The sequence below is a fragment of the Symphodus melops genome, assembly GCF_947650265.1.
Source record: "Symphodus melops genome assembly, chromosome: 12".
In the NCBI taxonomy this organism is placed as follows: Eukaryota; Metazoa; Chordata; class Actinopteri; order Labriformes; family Labridae; genus Symphodus; species Symphodus melops.
In genome coordinates, this window is record NC_136702.1 from 1,851,969 (window position 1) to 1,868,420 (window position 16,452).

Sequence of the window (16,452 nt, forward strand, 5' to 3'; positions counted from 1 at the left end):
TTTGTTCCAGCAGCAGTCAGATATTTAAATGTAAATGTTTAGTTCTGCTCTGACTCGTGGCTGTAATGTCTTAAATGGATTCAGTGGTTTACTTGTGTGTTGGCATTGTACTGTGGATATTGTTCGTTTTGAGTTGACCAGGCCACAAAGGAGTTTTTCAAGGTTCAAGGTTCAAGGTTCTTTATTTGTCAAATATGCCACATGTTAAACATACAGCACAGATGAAATTGCATTCCCCCCCCCCCCAGTGCAAACCTGCAGTGCATAAAAGAGCACTAAAGAAAAAACTAGCAATACTGTACAACAAATAACTTAACTAAAGACATTTGGACAACAAATAACGAACAACAGACAACAAATAACTTAACTAAAGACATTTGGACAACAAATAACGAACAACAGACAATCGACAGACAAGGCACTTGTGAGTGTTTCGCTTTGAGGTAGAATGTGGATGAATTACTGGGGAGAGAAACAAAATCTAATCAGATTTCACAAGACAGGTGTGTAGGAGAGGAACGGCTCCATTAGGTTCAAGGTTCAAGGTTCTTTATTTGTCAATTCCAAAATATGTCAGACATACAGTGAAATTGAAATTACGTTTCCCCCCTCCCCACGGTGCAATGTAGATAAGAAAGGGTACGCTAAATAAAATAAAACAAGGTAAAAAAGATAAATAATATTTATATGAATAAACCTAAATGTGCAAAAAGTACTAAGTGAAATAAAATGGAGTATAAAACAAGATTATAAGAAAAGTGAAACTTGTGCATGCGTGCAATGTGCAATTAAAAACTGCAGACGTCCTCCTGCACTTGTTTCTGTATTGAATTGAAACAGTCTGCAGGCATTTCCCTTCAATCATAGAAAACATAATATGAGTGAATATTGGGAGTTAGAGCCTCTTCGAATGAAACAGATATTGATTATGTTTTAACTAGATTCATCCAAGTTCAAAATTCTTTTCTCATGACTACATGTCAACAGTCTGTAGTTACATTTACTCACTCCTGCACACTGGGAGGCGATATTGAGATGAAAAGCCGATGTTTCGGAAATCGATTACTTTCGACTGGATCGCTGAAATCGATTGCTCTGGTCTTAACATGGTAGCCACAAACAGAACTCGGAACAGAAAGTGAAGCTGCGTAATTGACCGTATTCAGAGTTGATCATCAGATCAGCGGATCAGGAGGGATCCAGCAGCCGGACACAGGCTCACATCAGCGGGACACAGAGCTCACAGTCAGCCGGCCATGTGCTCCTCTGAGGCGGTGATCACCGTGCGGCTGGTCCGCTCCTTCGAGCACAGAAACTTCAAACCTGTGGTTTTTCACGGAGTCAGTTTGGACCAGGCTGTGCCGGACTTCATGCAGATGGTCCGAGAAGGTGAGTCTACCCCCCCCCCCCCCCCCCCCCCTCCTGCTGAGACTTAAGAGTTGGTCTTCTGTTCATTGGATGTCATTTAAAACTAAAACAATATTTTTGACCAACACTTCGTCTGCACCATGATGAAATGTCAGCAGCAATGTGAAGTTTTATTATTCAAGTAGGGCGAGACAGACAGCATCCAGTTTTCACTTCAAATTGACCTCTTAATGAATAATAAATGGTGGGGTCAAAGGTCAGATGGAGCCCCTCATAGGAAGGTTTCCAACAGTCATTGCAAAACATTCCTGAAGCTTTATTAATGAACTTAAATCTTCACTTCCTGTCAGATATTGCAACGAGAGCATCGCTGCCCCCTCCCTTCAGGAAATATGCTTACGGTAAGTTTACTGGATTTTTCCACATTTTGCTGTGTCTTTGTTTTGTGTTGTCTGATTGTATCGGCTGCTGACAAGACTTTGACGAAATATGCGACTGGACAAAAAGTATTGTAATTGATGGGAAAGCTTGAAATGCAAAACCATGCATGTCCATTTTAAAATGCATGTGACCTTTGAAAGAAAGACGTGAGTCAAGTTTGTGTTGGACTTCACTGGAGACATGCTGTACGTGTCTTTGCAGGTTATAACTCATATCTGAATTTAAGAGGTCAGTTTAGAAGAAATGAATCGTGTTCACACTTTTCATCAGACTTCGTTTTTTCTTCTATTTTCAGACACAATGAAGATTGTCCACCAGGCCCATGGAGCAAAGGTTTATCTCACACTGTTTTTACATATTCATATTGTGTGTGTTGGGTTGGGTTGGTGGTTCAGATAGAAGTGATTGTACCCGAGCTAAAAAGCCTCTGCATGTTTCTAATAAGCTCCAGCAGCAGAAAGCTGCTCAAACTAGGATCAATGTTGGAGATGAAACATGGAGAGAGGTTAGAACGCAGAAAGCTTTACAGACCCATGCAGAGCTGGCTAAACACTGAAGCTACAGTGTCCACCACATGCAGAGCTGGCTAAACACTGAAGCTACAGTGTCCACCACATGCAGAGCTGGCTAAACACTGAAGCTACAGTGTCCACCACATGCTGAGCTGCAGTAAGTTGAAACATTTCTGTTGTTTTGTTTCTTTCCCAGACGAATGAGTTGGTGATGAGTTTAGACGACGATGAAAATCTGATTCTGAGAGACGGTCAAACCCTGAGAGCAGCCGGTGTGGGTAAGAGTTCATTTATTACTCTGAATAAATAAAAGGTTTGTCATCTTTTCTCGAGCACACTTTAGACGTCAACAGACTTTACAGTCTGAATGTTTTGAAAGAGACACTTTGTGAACTGAGAATGTTTAAGGTGCTCAATGATCTTTGTTGATACTGATATTAGATTGGCTCTTTCCCATCTCGATCAAAAATTACTGATGCGTTAAAGCAACCTTTTTAGTCCTATTTTTGTTACTCAAAGTGTCTCTGAGAAAAAGAGAGAGCATTGTCTAAATTGCACAAACACATTTGCGTACGTGCATTGATGACGATGTGCAGGAGTTTGCCTTCAATGTTTGAAACACAGTCAAATAAATTCCATAAATTGGGTTTGTACGACAAAATGTTCAGTTGCCGTGGTGTCAAAGCAGTTTTCGATGTCGGTTACATTTCACTAGAATCACATCTCATTTTTGAATATCTGACGTCATGTTTACATAGATGTGTAGTCTGCTGATGAACGAAGAACATTTCAGAATGAACCATGTTGAGTTTAACACTTTGTTTGTTTCAGCCAATGAAACAGAAGTGGCGTTCTTCCGAGGAGAAGATTACGGCCTCTATAAAGCAAACCCCACAAGCTTTTGGTGACCTTATGGTGTTCGGTTACAGTTTGAGATTTTTCTTTTGACGGAGGCCAAACTTGAAGCATGCTGGAGCGAGTGATGAGGACAACGAGAACATCCCAGTCATGTTTTTATTTTCAGGGTTGTTTTTAAACTGAAGCTTATTCTTCACACACTGGTGTGCCTTTTATTTCCATTTCTCATCACGTCAGACTCCTGCTGCTCTGACCAAAGGTTTATTTTTGATTGAACTATTGTTTCAAGATATGTTGAATAAATTGTTCTTAATGTCTCTCCGGGTATGTTATTTAATACGGCTTTTAATAAAGTCAAATGTCTTCATTATTCTGAGGTTGATTTTTTTTTTTTATTGTTAAAAATGTGCTTAAGTTTAATTCTTCATTTCTCTTTAGAACCATTTTAAAATGTGAAAAAACCTTTCAATAATTATAGTCCATGTTTCTAACATAAGGTGATTTAAATAAAGTTAATGATAAAGTCACTGATATCTCTTCAGGTCAGTATTTAACAATCAATAAATCTTTATTTATATAGTGCCAATTCATAAATGTTATGTCATGACTTAAATACTTTAGAATTAAAGTATTATATTTCGACCTTAATTATTATGATTATTTATTAGGTTACTACGGTTCAAAACAATGAAAACGACCACCGCAGTTTGTAGAGACGTGATTGGCTACAACTATCACGCCAGCCAATGAGAGAGAGTGATTGTGTGTCAGTTTTTCCAGACAGCCAATAGGGTAAGAGTGTGGGCGTGTCTGACCCTGCTCCACTCTGAGGCTGAGCGGACTTCGCCCCCTCCTCTCAGTCTGTCTGCAGGGAGCTAACGCCAACTTAACAGCTTCGTAAAAACAAAAGAAAATAGGAGGAACTAAATATGGCAGACCTCAAGGTGAGTTTGGAAGCGATTTGAAACATTTGTGATGTCAAAAGGTGGATTAATTTCCGATGTGTCGCAAGATATCGAGAGAGGAAACCGTTAGCTTGTTTCCGTTAGCCTCATAGACAGTATTTAGATGTTTCCTCACTCAGCTCATGGCTGCTAAACACACACTGTTGTAGTGTTTATTGTGACTGTAATGGAAAGTAAGCTAGCCTTTTAGCTAGCCATGTCTTCTGTAAGACTTGTTCGTGAGGTTCAGGTGGGAGAGTCAGCATTAAAGTAGTGTCAGAGCCCCTCTGACCTTTGACCTACTGTCTGCAGTATGTGGCCTTCAGAGGGAGCACACACATGAATATTAATAGTGTCTACAAGGTCTCATCTAAACACTCATATCATACCTGAGAGGATCTCATTTTAATGATCAATTAATGTGTCAACAAAATGTTAAATACCACAGCTGGTCCTTTTGTTTGTGGTCTACTTAACTCTTACCACAGAGAAAAATGCTCCCTTTCTAATGTTCTTAGTTTGTGACATTACAATTTGGATTCTGGTAAAAAAAAAATTCCCTCCCCTCCCCTAGTTTCTCCACTCATGGACTTAATCTCCAGTCTCGAGTAAAACTTTTATGCAGGTCTGCAATGTCTACTGGGAAAACTCAGGGGGCGGGGTCATCGCATTTAAAGAGACACACACACCAAAGCGGTGCGTTCTGAGAGAGCTGGATTCACGTTATATTTGGACCAAAGCACAGCACAGATGTTTCATCGAGAGCACAGGGGGGACTGTTTGAAAAGCTGAAAAGGGGAGGAGAATATGTGCTTGTTTTTCATCGGTAGGACAGCAGGTGTGTAGGAGAGGAGTGAATCCATCAAACACTGTTTTTTGGCGTATTTGTACAATTCAGGCGTTGTGCAGAAGTTTAAAAGTCTACGTCTTCTATTTTTCTCGCCTTTATCCACCAGGCTGTCGTTGGGATGTCATCTGTGATAACCTCACTGCAGTCTGACCTTTGCTCCTCCTAATGAGTCTGATTGCGTGTTGTTTTCCTGTTCTTTGGTTTCCTGATGTTGTGAAAATTTAACTTCACGTGTCCTGTGTGTGCTGTCTTAGAATACTGCATGCGCACTATAAAAGGATGTTTTGTCTTCCATCTTTTTCTCAACCTTGGCAGACGTGAGAATGGTCAAGTCGTCTCTTTTCTCACGTGAGGGGATAGATTGTGCCCCCCGTGCTCTCCACACCAGATAAGAGAGAGAGGGGTCTTCCAACGCGGATTCTGCCTGGTTTTTATTGAACAGATTTTCTCATTCTTTCTTCTGTGACAAAACTTCCCATCAGTGTTTCTGAGGTCGTGCTCCTCTGTTACATGCAGGGCTTCTTCTTCTTCTGTAATGAACAGAAAAGCAGGGTTGTTTTTAGCTTGAATCTGGACATCAGTGAGTTCTTTTCACTGGTACTTTGTGGTCCCTGCCCTAATCCTTCCCCCCCTGGCCCACTTGGCACAGATTGGTACAGCGAGCAGGGTTTCGGTGTGTGTGTGTGTGTGTGTGGGGGGGGGGGAGGGGGGTCAAAGTGAATCAAAAGAATGTTTTGTTTCAGGCCTCTTTTCATTAAACAATGTTTTTCTCCACGTTCAGCTGCCCGATCACTTTGAATTTTGTCTGTGTGTGAACGGGAAAGCAGCTAACATCTTATTGTAAAACTCTGTGGAGTTGTAGAAAGATCTTAAATGAAAGTGGGGGGGGGGGGGCAGGACCTGACCTTTTACCTCTCCTGTAGTTCATTTGAATCTTCTTCTGGTGATGATTCTGGATCCGTCCTCTCCTCCTCCTCCTCAGGCGAAGTTTGACGCAGCAGCGGAGGAGGTGAAGAATCTGAAGACGAAGCCGGCGGACGAAGAGATGCTGCAGGTTTACTCTCTGTTCAAACAGTCCACCGTCGGAGACGTCAACACAGGTGAGGCAGTCCGCAGGATCTGTCGCTGCGAGTTCGAGTACTTCTACATGACAGCGAGTCATTCTTCATGTTCTCATTTCAAGTTCTTTAGATTAGTGGAGTTCTCAGGCCTTCAGTTCATACTCGTGCACTGACGGTTTTTGTCTTCCTGCAGCTCGTCCTGGGATGTTCGACTTCACTGGGAAAGCTAAATGGGACGCCTGGGAGAAGCAGAAAGGTACTGTATTTAAACTTAACAGTAAATAGGAAAAGCCTTTACCCTCCCCATCACGTTGATTCAGAGGAAAAATAAATAAATAAATGATGGGAGTCTCCGACTTCAGACATCGATCTTCTTTTTGGGTCCTCGAACGATTCAATTAAGACGACTTTAATGTTGCTCCTCTGCTGTGGATGTTTATACAGCTAAAACAGTTTCTTTACAAATACGGCATGTCAGGCCTAGCTTACATGCTGTATACATGAGGGGACTGAATATTAAGTAAAACCTGTCAGACCACATTTAAAAGATGTGCACACAGTTTCGCTCCAAAGACAAACTTGTAGAAAGAAGTGTCTGTAACGTGCAGCACTCAGAGAGAGAGAGAGAAACAGTCATGTCCTTTCTGAGCATCCTGATTCAAAGCTTTTAAGGATGAACAGGGTTTAAAAACATTCTTAATAATGAAAACATTTTGTAACTTTCAGGAAAGAGTCAAGACGACGCCATGAACGAGTACGTCACCCTGGTGGAGCAGCTGAAGGAGAAATACGGGGTCTAACGTCAAACTATGAATCTTAACCCTACAAGGCCAACGCCTGGATGGACCCCCCCTCCCCCCCCCAAAAAAAATCCATCCTGACACTGAAGCGCCTTACAACGACCGGAGTGTCCTTAAACACAGAAACACAGGGGACTGTGTGCTGGACTGTGATCATGAGATTAAACTGATGAAGACGCAGTGATCACAAGTCCGATTTGATATCATGTTTTCAGATTTGTGTCTCTGCAAAGTCCTGTCATTTCAATATTAAAGCATTCCTCTTGAATACCTCCGTTTGGTCTGCTCGTACTTCAGGACATGTTTCATATAATCACAGTTTCATAAGGTGGTGGGAATTTAAACTTTGGTTTGGTCGCAAGAAAAATGAAATGACCAAGCTGCAACTTCCGATCTTGAAAAATGAAGCCAATATGGAAGTTAAAAAAACAAACGTTTGGCCGTTCCAACATTTCCAAACAAAAACACAAAACATGAAGTCAGAAAAACGACAAATCGTAAACTGGGAATAACCCTCAAAGCACACGAACCCCTGCTGGCCATTGTAGGAACTGCAGGTGTGTTCCGCGTCCACTTACAGTACATTTTAGAAATTAGAGACACTTTAATTCTGTGGGTTTCGGCAGCACACCCAGTGAACATCACATCTTTCACAGCTGTCGACATGTTCAAATCAACCTTTATTGTTCTGTTGTGTTCACAGCAGCATCACAACAATCACATGAGCGGCAGAAAATGTTCATTCTGACACCCCTTCATTTTTCTACAGTGTAAAAGTTGCAGCAGTTGTTTCACACATTGAGCAAAGATTAGCATCGAGAAGGTCAATAAGAGTGCAGTATACAACACGTACAGGTGTGACAGATGTTTAGGTATAGGTGTGTAAAGTAGGTTAAACAGTAGAGCAGCAGTATTGAGTCTAATGTTCATAACAGGAAGTAATAAAGACTACATGTGTGCGGCCACTCAGCCAGAGGTGCTGCAAGGGACAAACCAGAAGGAGCATCGACTGTCTGCGAATGACAACATTTGTATGGTCAGAAAACATTGTGTTGCCATGGTAATGAATTAATCGATTATGCTTTGGGGGGGGGGGCACTGTCAAGTATGGAGCTCCACATCTCCAGTAGGTGGCAGTAATGCAGCATACTCCTCCCTAAACCCTGAACTCTTACAGACCTGATGGACGTCACCTGGAGAGCGATTACGTGCACGAGGCTGAAAAGGGCTCACATGTGTCTCACATCACAACGCTATGAACTCTGGGTAGTTCCCTCACGTTGAGTCTTACTAAGGGTGGATCCCAAGTGTCTTATTTGCAGTCTCCTCGGTCCTCTCTCCTCGGCTTCGTTTCCTCCGTGCATCTCTGGTGGGCGGGACTAAGACGCAAGTGGAGGAGACAACTCGGAGGACACTCGGTGCAAATAAGGGACATGAGATTGAGCCTAAGTCGATGAGGGTGCTCGTAACGTCAGGGAGAGTTAGCAGGAAGTCAGTGAGTGAGTGTGTGTGTGTGAGGGTGGGACCTCGAGATTGAGCCTCAGATAGAAACCACCATTAAATTTCACAAAAGAAAAAAAAAGGCCAAAAGGTGCTAAATGCTAAAGTCAGCGTGCTAACATGTCAGTTAAAAGGTTTTTAATGTGAGGATGGTTGGTTAAGTATGATCGCTGTACTGTGCAGTAGTGTTAGCTAGCATGTTGTTGTTAGCATACATTGTACACCTTGAATACACTCTTTACATTTACAGAAGAATCTTTGTGATGATTCATGCTGTGGTCTCTAAAGCTGACAGTAACTTCCTGTTACACCTGATCGGACTCAGGCGTGGTCGAGGTTTTCGTGAGCACAGACACATTAGTTAGAGCTCCTCCACTGTGACTCAGGGAGCTACGTGGTCTCCTGGTCTCCACCTGCAGGGTCTGCTTCTGCCTCCACCTCCTCCACCTCCTCTGCAGCTCGTTCTGCACCTGCACCGTCAGAGACAGATGACGTTAACGTCATCGTCGTGTAAGTCAGATAAACTATTCCTTCCCAAAGATCTTAGAAATGTCTAAAGCCTGCTTAAAGTTTTAATACAAACAGAGAAAAAAATGAGATCAAACATTTTGTCTGCAGATTGTCTAAATTGCAAAGACACATTGTTGTACCAATGCGTTGCCAATTTGTGCAAACGAGACAGAATGCAAACAACAAACAGAAAATACAAGTTATTGGAGGAAATCAGAGAGATACTAAACGTACAGATGAATGTCCCTTCAGAGCTTCCGTAATAATTTAGTCAAATGTTTGCGTGATCCTCTCCTGATTAAGCGTGGTCTTTTTTACATGTTGTGTTCCTCTGTTTTGCCAGGATAAGGAGAGAACATTCTGATCATTTCTTGAGATCTCGACGTATTTATCTGATTTTCTCCGAATAGCAAATGAGTTTGAGTAGTTTTTTTTTTTTTTTTTCAGAAATTACCAGAATTGTTTCTTCCTAGAAAACGAGATTAACAACTCAAGAGTAACGTGTTTCACGAGTAAAATAAAAGGTATGGTTGTGTGTAATAATGGGGTAAGAGGTCAGACTGTAAAGTGTTGGTAGCTACATTTAACTTGATTCTGAAAATATTTTGGTCACTTCACATATTGTGCTACATTTTGCATTACAAACATTTTTCGTAAGAAATAAACAAGCATATTTTTTTTCTTTTGGCAGGAAGAAAAAATAAATAAATAATAAAAATAAAGTCTTACCTCTGCATTCAGGAAGCAGTACAGCAGAGCTACAACAAACCCCTGCAACAGCACACACACACACACACACACACACACACACACACACACTCATTGTACTACATACTGTGTGTTAACATGAATAAATCGATGGATAAACAGTCTGCGTGTCTGAACATGTATATTTAGACTCCAGTCTGCGTGTTTGCACCTGAGAGGAGGCGAAGGCGAGCTCGATGAAGGTCCACACTTTGTACGAGGAGTCGCTGAGTTTATGAGGGAGGAAAGCAAACAGGACGTAGTGCAACCCGAACAGTGACACCAGCAGGAACGACGACTTGAACAGCTTCCTGTTGAAACAACAATAATCTTTATTAATGGAAGGTGGCGAGTTTATTCCAGCGTCTGGATTACATCTGCTGAGAAACACTTCAGTTAGATCATCTAAACAGCTGCTGACATCACTGCTTCCTCCTCAGTTATATTTGGATCGTATCGGTTTAACCACACGGGGCTTTTACAACACAAACTTCTGCACAACCTCGTGAGGATGATTTCTGTCTGTATCTGTGTTTATAATATTTTAATGTTTTGGCTCCGTTCTGCGGCTGAAACCGAGAAGCAGCATTAAAAAAACATTAAAGCAGCTCGAATACAACATCTAACAAACTCTGATCTGATCTCAGACTCTGGATGTAAAACTCAGTGATGTGTTGAGTCTCACCTGTAGTGGTTGAACTCGCTGCCCGGCATGTCCTGCGTCCTTAGTTTGGACACCAGGATTCTTATGATGCACAGAAAGAAGGACAGGTTCACCTGGAGAACAGAGAGAGAGAGAGAAAGAGGGAAATACAGCACCGTATTTAATCCACATTATTATGACATGTTAGTGTATGTGTGAGTCTGAAAGGTACACACTGTGATGAAGAAGAGAACGGGGAGTCTGAGGATCCACCAGATCCACCTGATCCTCCTCGTCTCCCAACAGCTGCAAAATAAAAAAAATATATCAGACAAAGAAACGAGTAAGCGCACAACTTGACATGCTTGCTGAAACCTCTGTCCACAGGCCAGATGTCAGAGGTCACCTTCTGACTGTGTGCATGTATCGTGTTGTGTTTGTGATGTATAAATAATCGATCGTACCCCTCATCTTCATGGAGGAACCTCGCACTACTCCATCCAATCAGAATAATCATCGGAAAACCTTCAAGAAAAATATGTTTTTAACCTTCTCCCTGTCCTTAAACGAAGGTTGAATAAATAACAGCATGCCATGTGCAGAGAATAAGACAATAAATTAGAAGATCCGATTTGAATGAATGAACATAAATCACCCCAGCAGAGGGCGATGTAGCACCACAGACGTCTCCTGGAGGACAGCAGAGACACGCTGAGCAGGCTGTACAGGAAGTGTCCCTCAGCCAGCAGCCAGCTGTAGTTCGCCATGATGCTGTAGTTAGACAGAGCCGTGGCTATTTTACAGCCCAGCTACAGGGGGCAGCAGAGGAGAAGGGAGACGGTGAGAAACTTTATACCGACAGGGGACAGGAGGAAGTGCCCATCAAGAGGGCGGAGCAGACTTTACTCTTTCCTACAGCAGGCAGTGAGGGAGTTTACAGCCAACTAAACAGGGGCCAGAAAACACCATGTCTCCAGGGGGCAGCAGAGAGCAAAGGAGAAATTAAGCAGTTTTAAACCCCTCCTAAAGGGGGCAGCAGAGGGCAAAGGGGAAATTAAGCAGTTTTAAACCCCACCTACAGGGGGCAGCAGAGGGCAAAGGAGCAATGAAGCAGTTTTAAACCCCACCTACAGGGGGCAGCAGAGAGCAAAGGAGAAATTAAGCAGTTTTAAACCCCACCTACAGGGGGCAGCAGAGGGCAAAGGAGCAATGAAGCCGTTTTAAACCCCACCTACAGGGGGCAGCAGAGAGCAAAGGAGAAATTAAGCAGGTTTAAACCCCACCTACAGGGGGCAGCAGAGGGCAAAGGAGAAATTAAGCAGGTTTAAACCCCACCTACAGGGGGCAGCAGAGAGAAAAGGAGAAATTAAGCAGGTTTAAACCCCACCTACAGGGGGCAGCAGAGAGAAAAGGAGAAATTAAGCAGGTTTAAACCCCACCTACAGGGGCAGCAGGGGGCAAAGGAGAAATTAAGCAGGTTTAAACCCCACCTACAGGGGGCAGCAGAGTTACAGTTTCCCGCTGTCTGAAAAAGTAAAGTGTGTGAAGGTGATTTTAATAACAGGTTGTGCTCCTAAAGGCTGACAGTACCGGGTAGACGCCACAGTGGAAATGATCATCGGTGGAGAACAGAACTGAGTCTCTGATGAAGATGAGAGAAGCTCTCAGCATGAAGGAGAGGAAGAGCTGGATGTGGACAAAGTTACGCGTGCAGTGGAGCCTCCTGGTGGAGAGAAGACACAGTTTGAGTTGTTCTTTTTCTCACCAGAGAACAAATAGCTAACAGAGCTGTAGCGGAGAAATAACTTAAAGGTCCCATATTTATAATAATAAATAATTTACGATATACTAAAGTGAGGCATGATGATGGTGATTGTTCGTTTTTACGTGATGTGCTCCCTGACCTGAAGAGACAGAGGATGGCCACGGCGATGGAGAGGGAGGCGAGTGAAATGGCGTATCCCACAGAGTACATGATCCTCACAAACAGGAAGTAACGCTGAGGCTGGTACACCTGGGGACGACGCACAAGCACACAGAGAGCCGAGCAGAGGGGAAGGGTTAATAAATGTGCGTGTGTGATTCTGATTTAAGACGACTGAAAATGTAGACAGAAAAAAAAACACCCGACTCGGATTCTGACAGCTTCGGAGGGAAAATACAAATGATCTTTACTTACTAACACATGTTTCTGCAAACGTCTGTTTCTAAACCAAGAATTAAGAGAGACATAATGCATCTAGCAGACCCAGTCCTGTCTCTGTTTGTGTCTTAAATCAGCTCAGTGCAGCTCTGCTGTCCTCCAACAGGAAGATCTCTCCGCTGACAGAAACCAGAGCTCGGCTGTGAGGGGCTCACACTCTCACACTCTATTTTGAAACACAAACAGGACTGTGGGAACGAGACACAGTTTGCATGAAGGGGCAAAGATCAGATGTAAGAGCATTAACATTAACTACCAAGCAGCGGCTTGGTCTGATAAAGGCCGATAAACTCGCACCACACATGAGAGCCTCAAAGTGCTCACTTGCTCTCGCCGCCCTGCGAAAACCAAAGTTCGTCAATGAAAGTCAACAAATAAAGAAGTAGAGGAGGCATAATAATCAGGACACCGGGAGACGTGATGGTAATGAACGCTGGTTGGATTTGCACCAGCGTCTAGAACGGCGCCTGCTGCCTGCGCTCTGTAGGAAGGAGCTGTCAGTTAAGAAATACGTCCTGTTTGTAACAGATGGGTATTTATACTAATCTCACAACCCGTTTAGACTGTACGCTGACACTTTCATTTCACTCTTCATTAGTTTTAGTTTTAGCCGCTGCAGTGTCATCAGTGATAAATGACGAAGCTGTGAGTGTATGCATGGACTAATGAAACCATGCCGAGGTGACAGGCTGTTCGGCTGTGTTGACAAATGTTCGGCTCCCGCTGCTAATCTGGATCTGTTTGGAGCGGAGAAGGTCGGCGCTTTTGAAGGTTCAGCTCTATGCAGTGTTTTGTATTTAGACTGCAGTTCTCTTTTTAAACACTAGGGGGTCGCTTTCATATAATGAACGGTGTAAATATCTTAATGTACACTATAAATGGTGAAGTTGGAGATGATTTTTGTTTAAGGCTTACACACAAAGATCAGGAGACGAGGATGAAGGTTCTCACCTCTGCAGGTGAGCTGTGGTTGAATCCGTACTCGCAGGCTTCATCATGTGGAGGGAAAGACTCCGACCATCCACGATCTGTGCAGTTTCTGAACACTCGACCTAATGCAACATGTCACATATCAGTTAAACACATAACACATACTGAGGAAGCTGCATCATTTACCAAGCAGTGTGAAGACGATTAGAAATAAAGTGCTTTCTGGATTTGAAGAAAAATGAAACGGTGTCTTATTAAAATGTTGATATTATTCTGTGTTTGGTGTCTTGGCTTCATCAGATTTGGAAGATTTCATATCAGTCCCTTCAGCATTTAAACATGTGTATACCCACCTCCAGATCTGTAACATCCCGGTGGGACAACAACAGGAAGTGGGCGTGTCTATGTGACTCACCTGTGGTGTGTAAAAACCTGGGACAGGGCTGAGACACGACGTCTCCGACTGCAGCGTGAGGCCAACAGTTCAGATGATCCCACCAGCCCCTGCAGCCTGTCACACAGAGTCTGTGTTATTACAACTGTTTTCATGTAAGGGGCGGAGTCAGAGTTTGTACTGAACCGCCTTTTGGATGCAGAGAGAAAAGTTTAAAGGTCACATATTATCCTACATTTTCAACCAGTGTAAAAAAAACAAAAAAAAAGTCTCCGAGCAATAGAATTTTTTTCTGTTTTGTGATTTGTTTTTTTTTTCCTCTCTGTGAATCACGCCTCATGTTTGGCCCTGATCCTGTTTGTTTGCCTCCAGTTTTGATCGCCCTCTTTGTCTTCATCTGAAAACTACCAAAATAAAAACAGGAAACACTGAACTTGAATGTTACAGCGAAGAAAACACTTGAAGAGAACAGAAACACAAAATTGAAACATAACATACAAAACTCAACCAGAGCAAATCAACGACAGTTTTCTCTGATTTAAAAAAAAGAAACACGTAAGATTCAAATCCCTCCGTGTTATACGAGTCTCCGGTCGGAGTTGACCCGACACCTCGTGTTTGACCTGATCGTCTGAATCATCCGTCACTTTAATGCGATTCCTCGTCCGGCTCTGCGTTCTGAAGCAGGACAACACCAGGGTTTATTCCGGGCCGTAAATGTGATCAGCTCTCAGATCATGATATTACCTGCTCCATGATGGCTGAAGGTAGGGGACGTTTCCTCTCCGCTCAACATGTTTACTGAATTAAGGGTTGTTTGTTTTTTTTGTCACTTCCTTTTTTTAGACCTCCTGGACAAAATAAATCTTCATGCAGAATCAACGCGGGCTGTTTATGGACAGTCGGGTTTTTAACCCTGAAACAGACCTCTCATAACGATGGTTTAATTTATTTACTTTATTAATCCCTGGTGATTCTCACACACTTAGGCCTGACCTACACACATGCACAAACAGGAAGTGTGGACGTGCGTTAGCGGAGAGATGTCAGAGTGCTGCACAGGGAGCAAACCAGAGCAGCTGGGGGTCCGGTGCCTTGCTCAAAGGGCAGCTCTGCAGTACTCGGGAAGTGACCTGGCACCTCTCCATCTCAATGCCCATACTGCTTAAACGTGAATCATGCTGATTTGTTTGGGACTGAGAGATGTGACAAACCTCAGCTGTGTTTGAGTAAGAGTTTTTTTTTTTACTTTGGAGACAGAAAAAAAGAACTTCAAGCTGTCTTGTCATCTTCTAATTCAAATTGTATGAATTGTTTCTGGCAGGTTTTTAGTTTCTTGTTAACCTCTTGAGCTTTTCAGACTTTATGTTCAAACTTAAAATAATAAAATAAACAAACTAGGAAGACAAACATTCAGATGTTCTTTAAAAGGAAGCAGAAATCCACACACAGTCATTTGACTGAGTTTTACTATGAAAATAAAATCTTGACCTCTGTGTCTCGTTATCTCCGGATAAGAACACATTTTCTCTGCCTTTGTTCTCAAAATCAGAAGAATTTAAATCACTATCATGAAAAACCAACATTTCTTATGGAAAGATAACGAGATAGAAAAGTTGAGATTCAGAGCAGAGGAGAAGAGAAACGTCCTTTTTTATGACGGGAGAACTGAGTTATCTTTATCTGCACGGCTTCCTTCCTGACTGATCGTCTCTCATGTTGTGATATTTAAGATTCAGATTCAGACGATGAACATCAGTCATAACTTTGTGGAAAAAAAAAAAAAACAACCTCACCCTGTGTTCCTGAGCTGGAGGAGCTCCGGTTGTTTCTGAGCAGCTCAAAACAGGAAACTTCATCCTGGAGTAAAATGTAGTTTGGGTCACATTCAGGAGGAACAGCTTCAGTCTGCAGACACAAACAGACAGCTGCAGATCCACTGTGCACACGGATACATGCAACATGCAGATGAAACACATGCATGTTTGAGGATTTTTTTAAAAATACATAAATATGAAATCAGGCTTACGTGGATACCGGAGAGCAGAAGAAGCGTCAGAGCTGATATTCCTCCTTGTTTCCACATCGAGGCGACATTTATAACCACAACAAAACTCAACTTTTTGACGATACGTTTGAGAAACTAATCTGCAGACCCGGAGAGGAGAAAAGGTGAAGAGTGTTCTTCACAAACAGAGAGTGTGCAGCTCTTTTACACACACACACACACACACACACACACACACACACATACACACACCCCTCCCTCCTGAAGAGCACACAGAGGTTAATGAAAAACAGCGAGGTCTTGACACGAGCAGCCCTCTGACAGAAACATCACACATATACAGAGAGTTGAATATGGAGCTTTTTTAAAAAATACGAGATCTGATCAGAATCATCATTACAGCGTGCATCTGCGGGGCCCCATGAACAGATCTCACACTGGGCCCCCAGATATGACTGTAACCACAAATGAGCCTTTAAGATTCGACATTTCACAAGTCAAACGTTTCTCTAAAGCGACGCACAAGCGAGGATCGATGTTTCTGGTATTTTCCAGGTACACGGAGCGGCTCGTGCTCGTGGAGCAGAACAGAAAGCCATTGTTGTCTTTATATCTGTAACTTGAACGTCGAGACGAGGAGAGGGGCACGCTGGGTGTAGAGGGAAATCAGCAGCCCTGACTCC

The 16,452-nt window shown here is 42.8% G+C and overlaps 4 protein-coding genes across 4 annotated transcripts in view; 2 read left to right on the forward strand and 2 right to left on the reverse strand.

Annotated features, from left to right (window-relative positions):
* Positions 1 to 16,452, reverse strand: part of ifngr2 (interferon gamma receptor 2) — a 251,499-nt gene that overhangs the window by 124,969 nt on the left and 110,078 nt on the right. The gene's annotated exons all lie outside the window — the stretch shown is intronic.
* On the forward strand, positions 1,044 to 3,496 carry cUnh2orf76 (chromosome Un C2orf76 homolog). Its single transcript, XM_079358360.1, has 5 exons — positions 1,044 to 1,389; positions 1,719 to 1,769; positions 2,105 to 2,142; positions 2,518 to 2,599; positions 3,153 to 3,496. Exons 1-5 carry the CDS (start codon positions 1,257 to 1,259, stop codon positions 3,227 to 3,229), a joined length of 381 nt encoding a protein of 126 aa, XP_079214486.1. The 5' UTR covers positions 1,044 to 1,256; the 3' UTR covers positions 3,230 to 3,496.
* dbi (diazepam binding inhibitor (GABA receptor modulator, acyl-CoA binding protein)) lies at positions 3,978 to 7,102 on the forward strand. Its single transcript, XM_079357619.1, has 4 exons — positions 3,978 to 4,123; positions 5,956 to 6,073; positions 6,228 to 6,290; positions 6,761 to 7,102. Exons 1-4 carry the CDS (start codon positions 4,109 to 4,111, stop codon positions 6,832 to 6,834), a joined length of 270 nt encoding a protein of 89 aa, XP_079213745.1. The 5' UTR covers positions 3,978 to 4,108; the 3' UTR covers positions 6,835 to 7,102.
* Positions 7,953 to 15,892, reverse strand: sctr (secretin receptor). Its single transcript, XM_079358213.1, has 13 exons — positions 15,791 to 15,892; positions 15,558 to 15,669; positions 13,783 to 13,878; positions 13,389 to 13,489; positions 12,139 to 12,248; positions 11,825 to 11,957; positions 10,890 to 11,043; positions 10,699 to 10,759; positions 10,471 to 10,540; positions 10,277 to 10,368; positions 9,764 to 9,902; positions 9,574 to 9,615; positions 7,953 to 8,804 (listed from the first exon to the last, which is right to left on the reverse strand). The coding sequence occupies exons 1-13, from the start codon at positions 15,845 to 15,847 to the stop codon at positions 8,640 to 8,642; spliced, it is 1,332 nt and encodes a 443-aa protein (XP_079214339.1). The 5' UTR covers positions 15,848 to 15,892; the 3' UTR covers positions 7,953 to 8,639.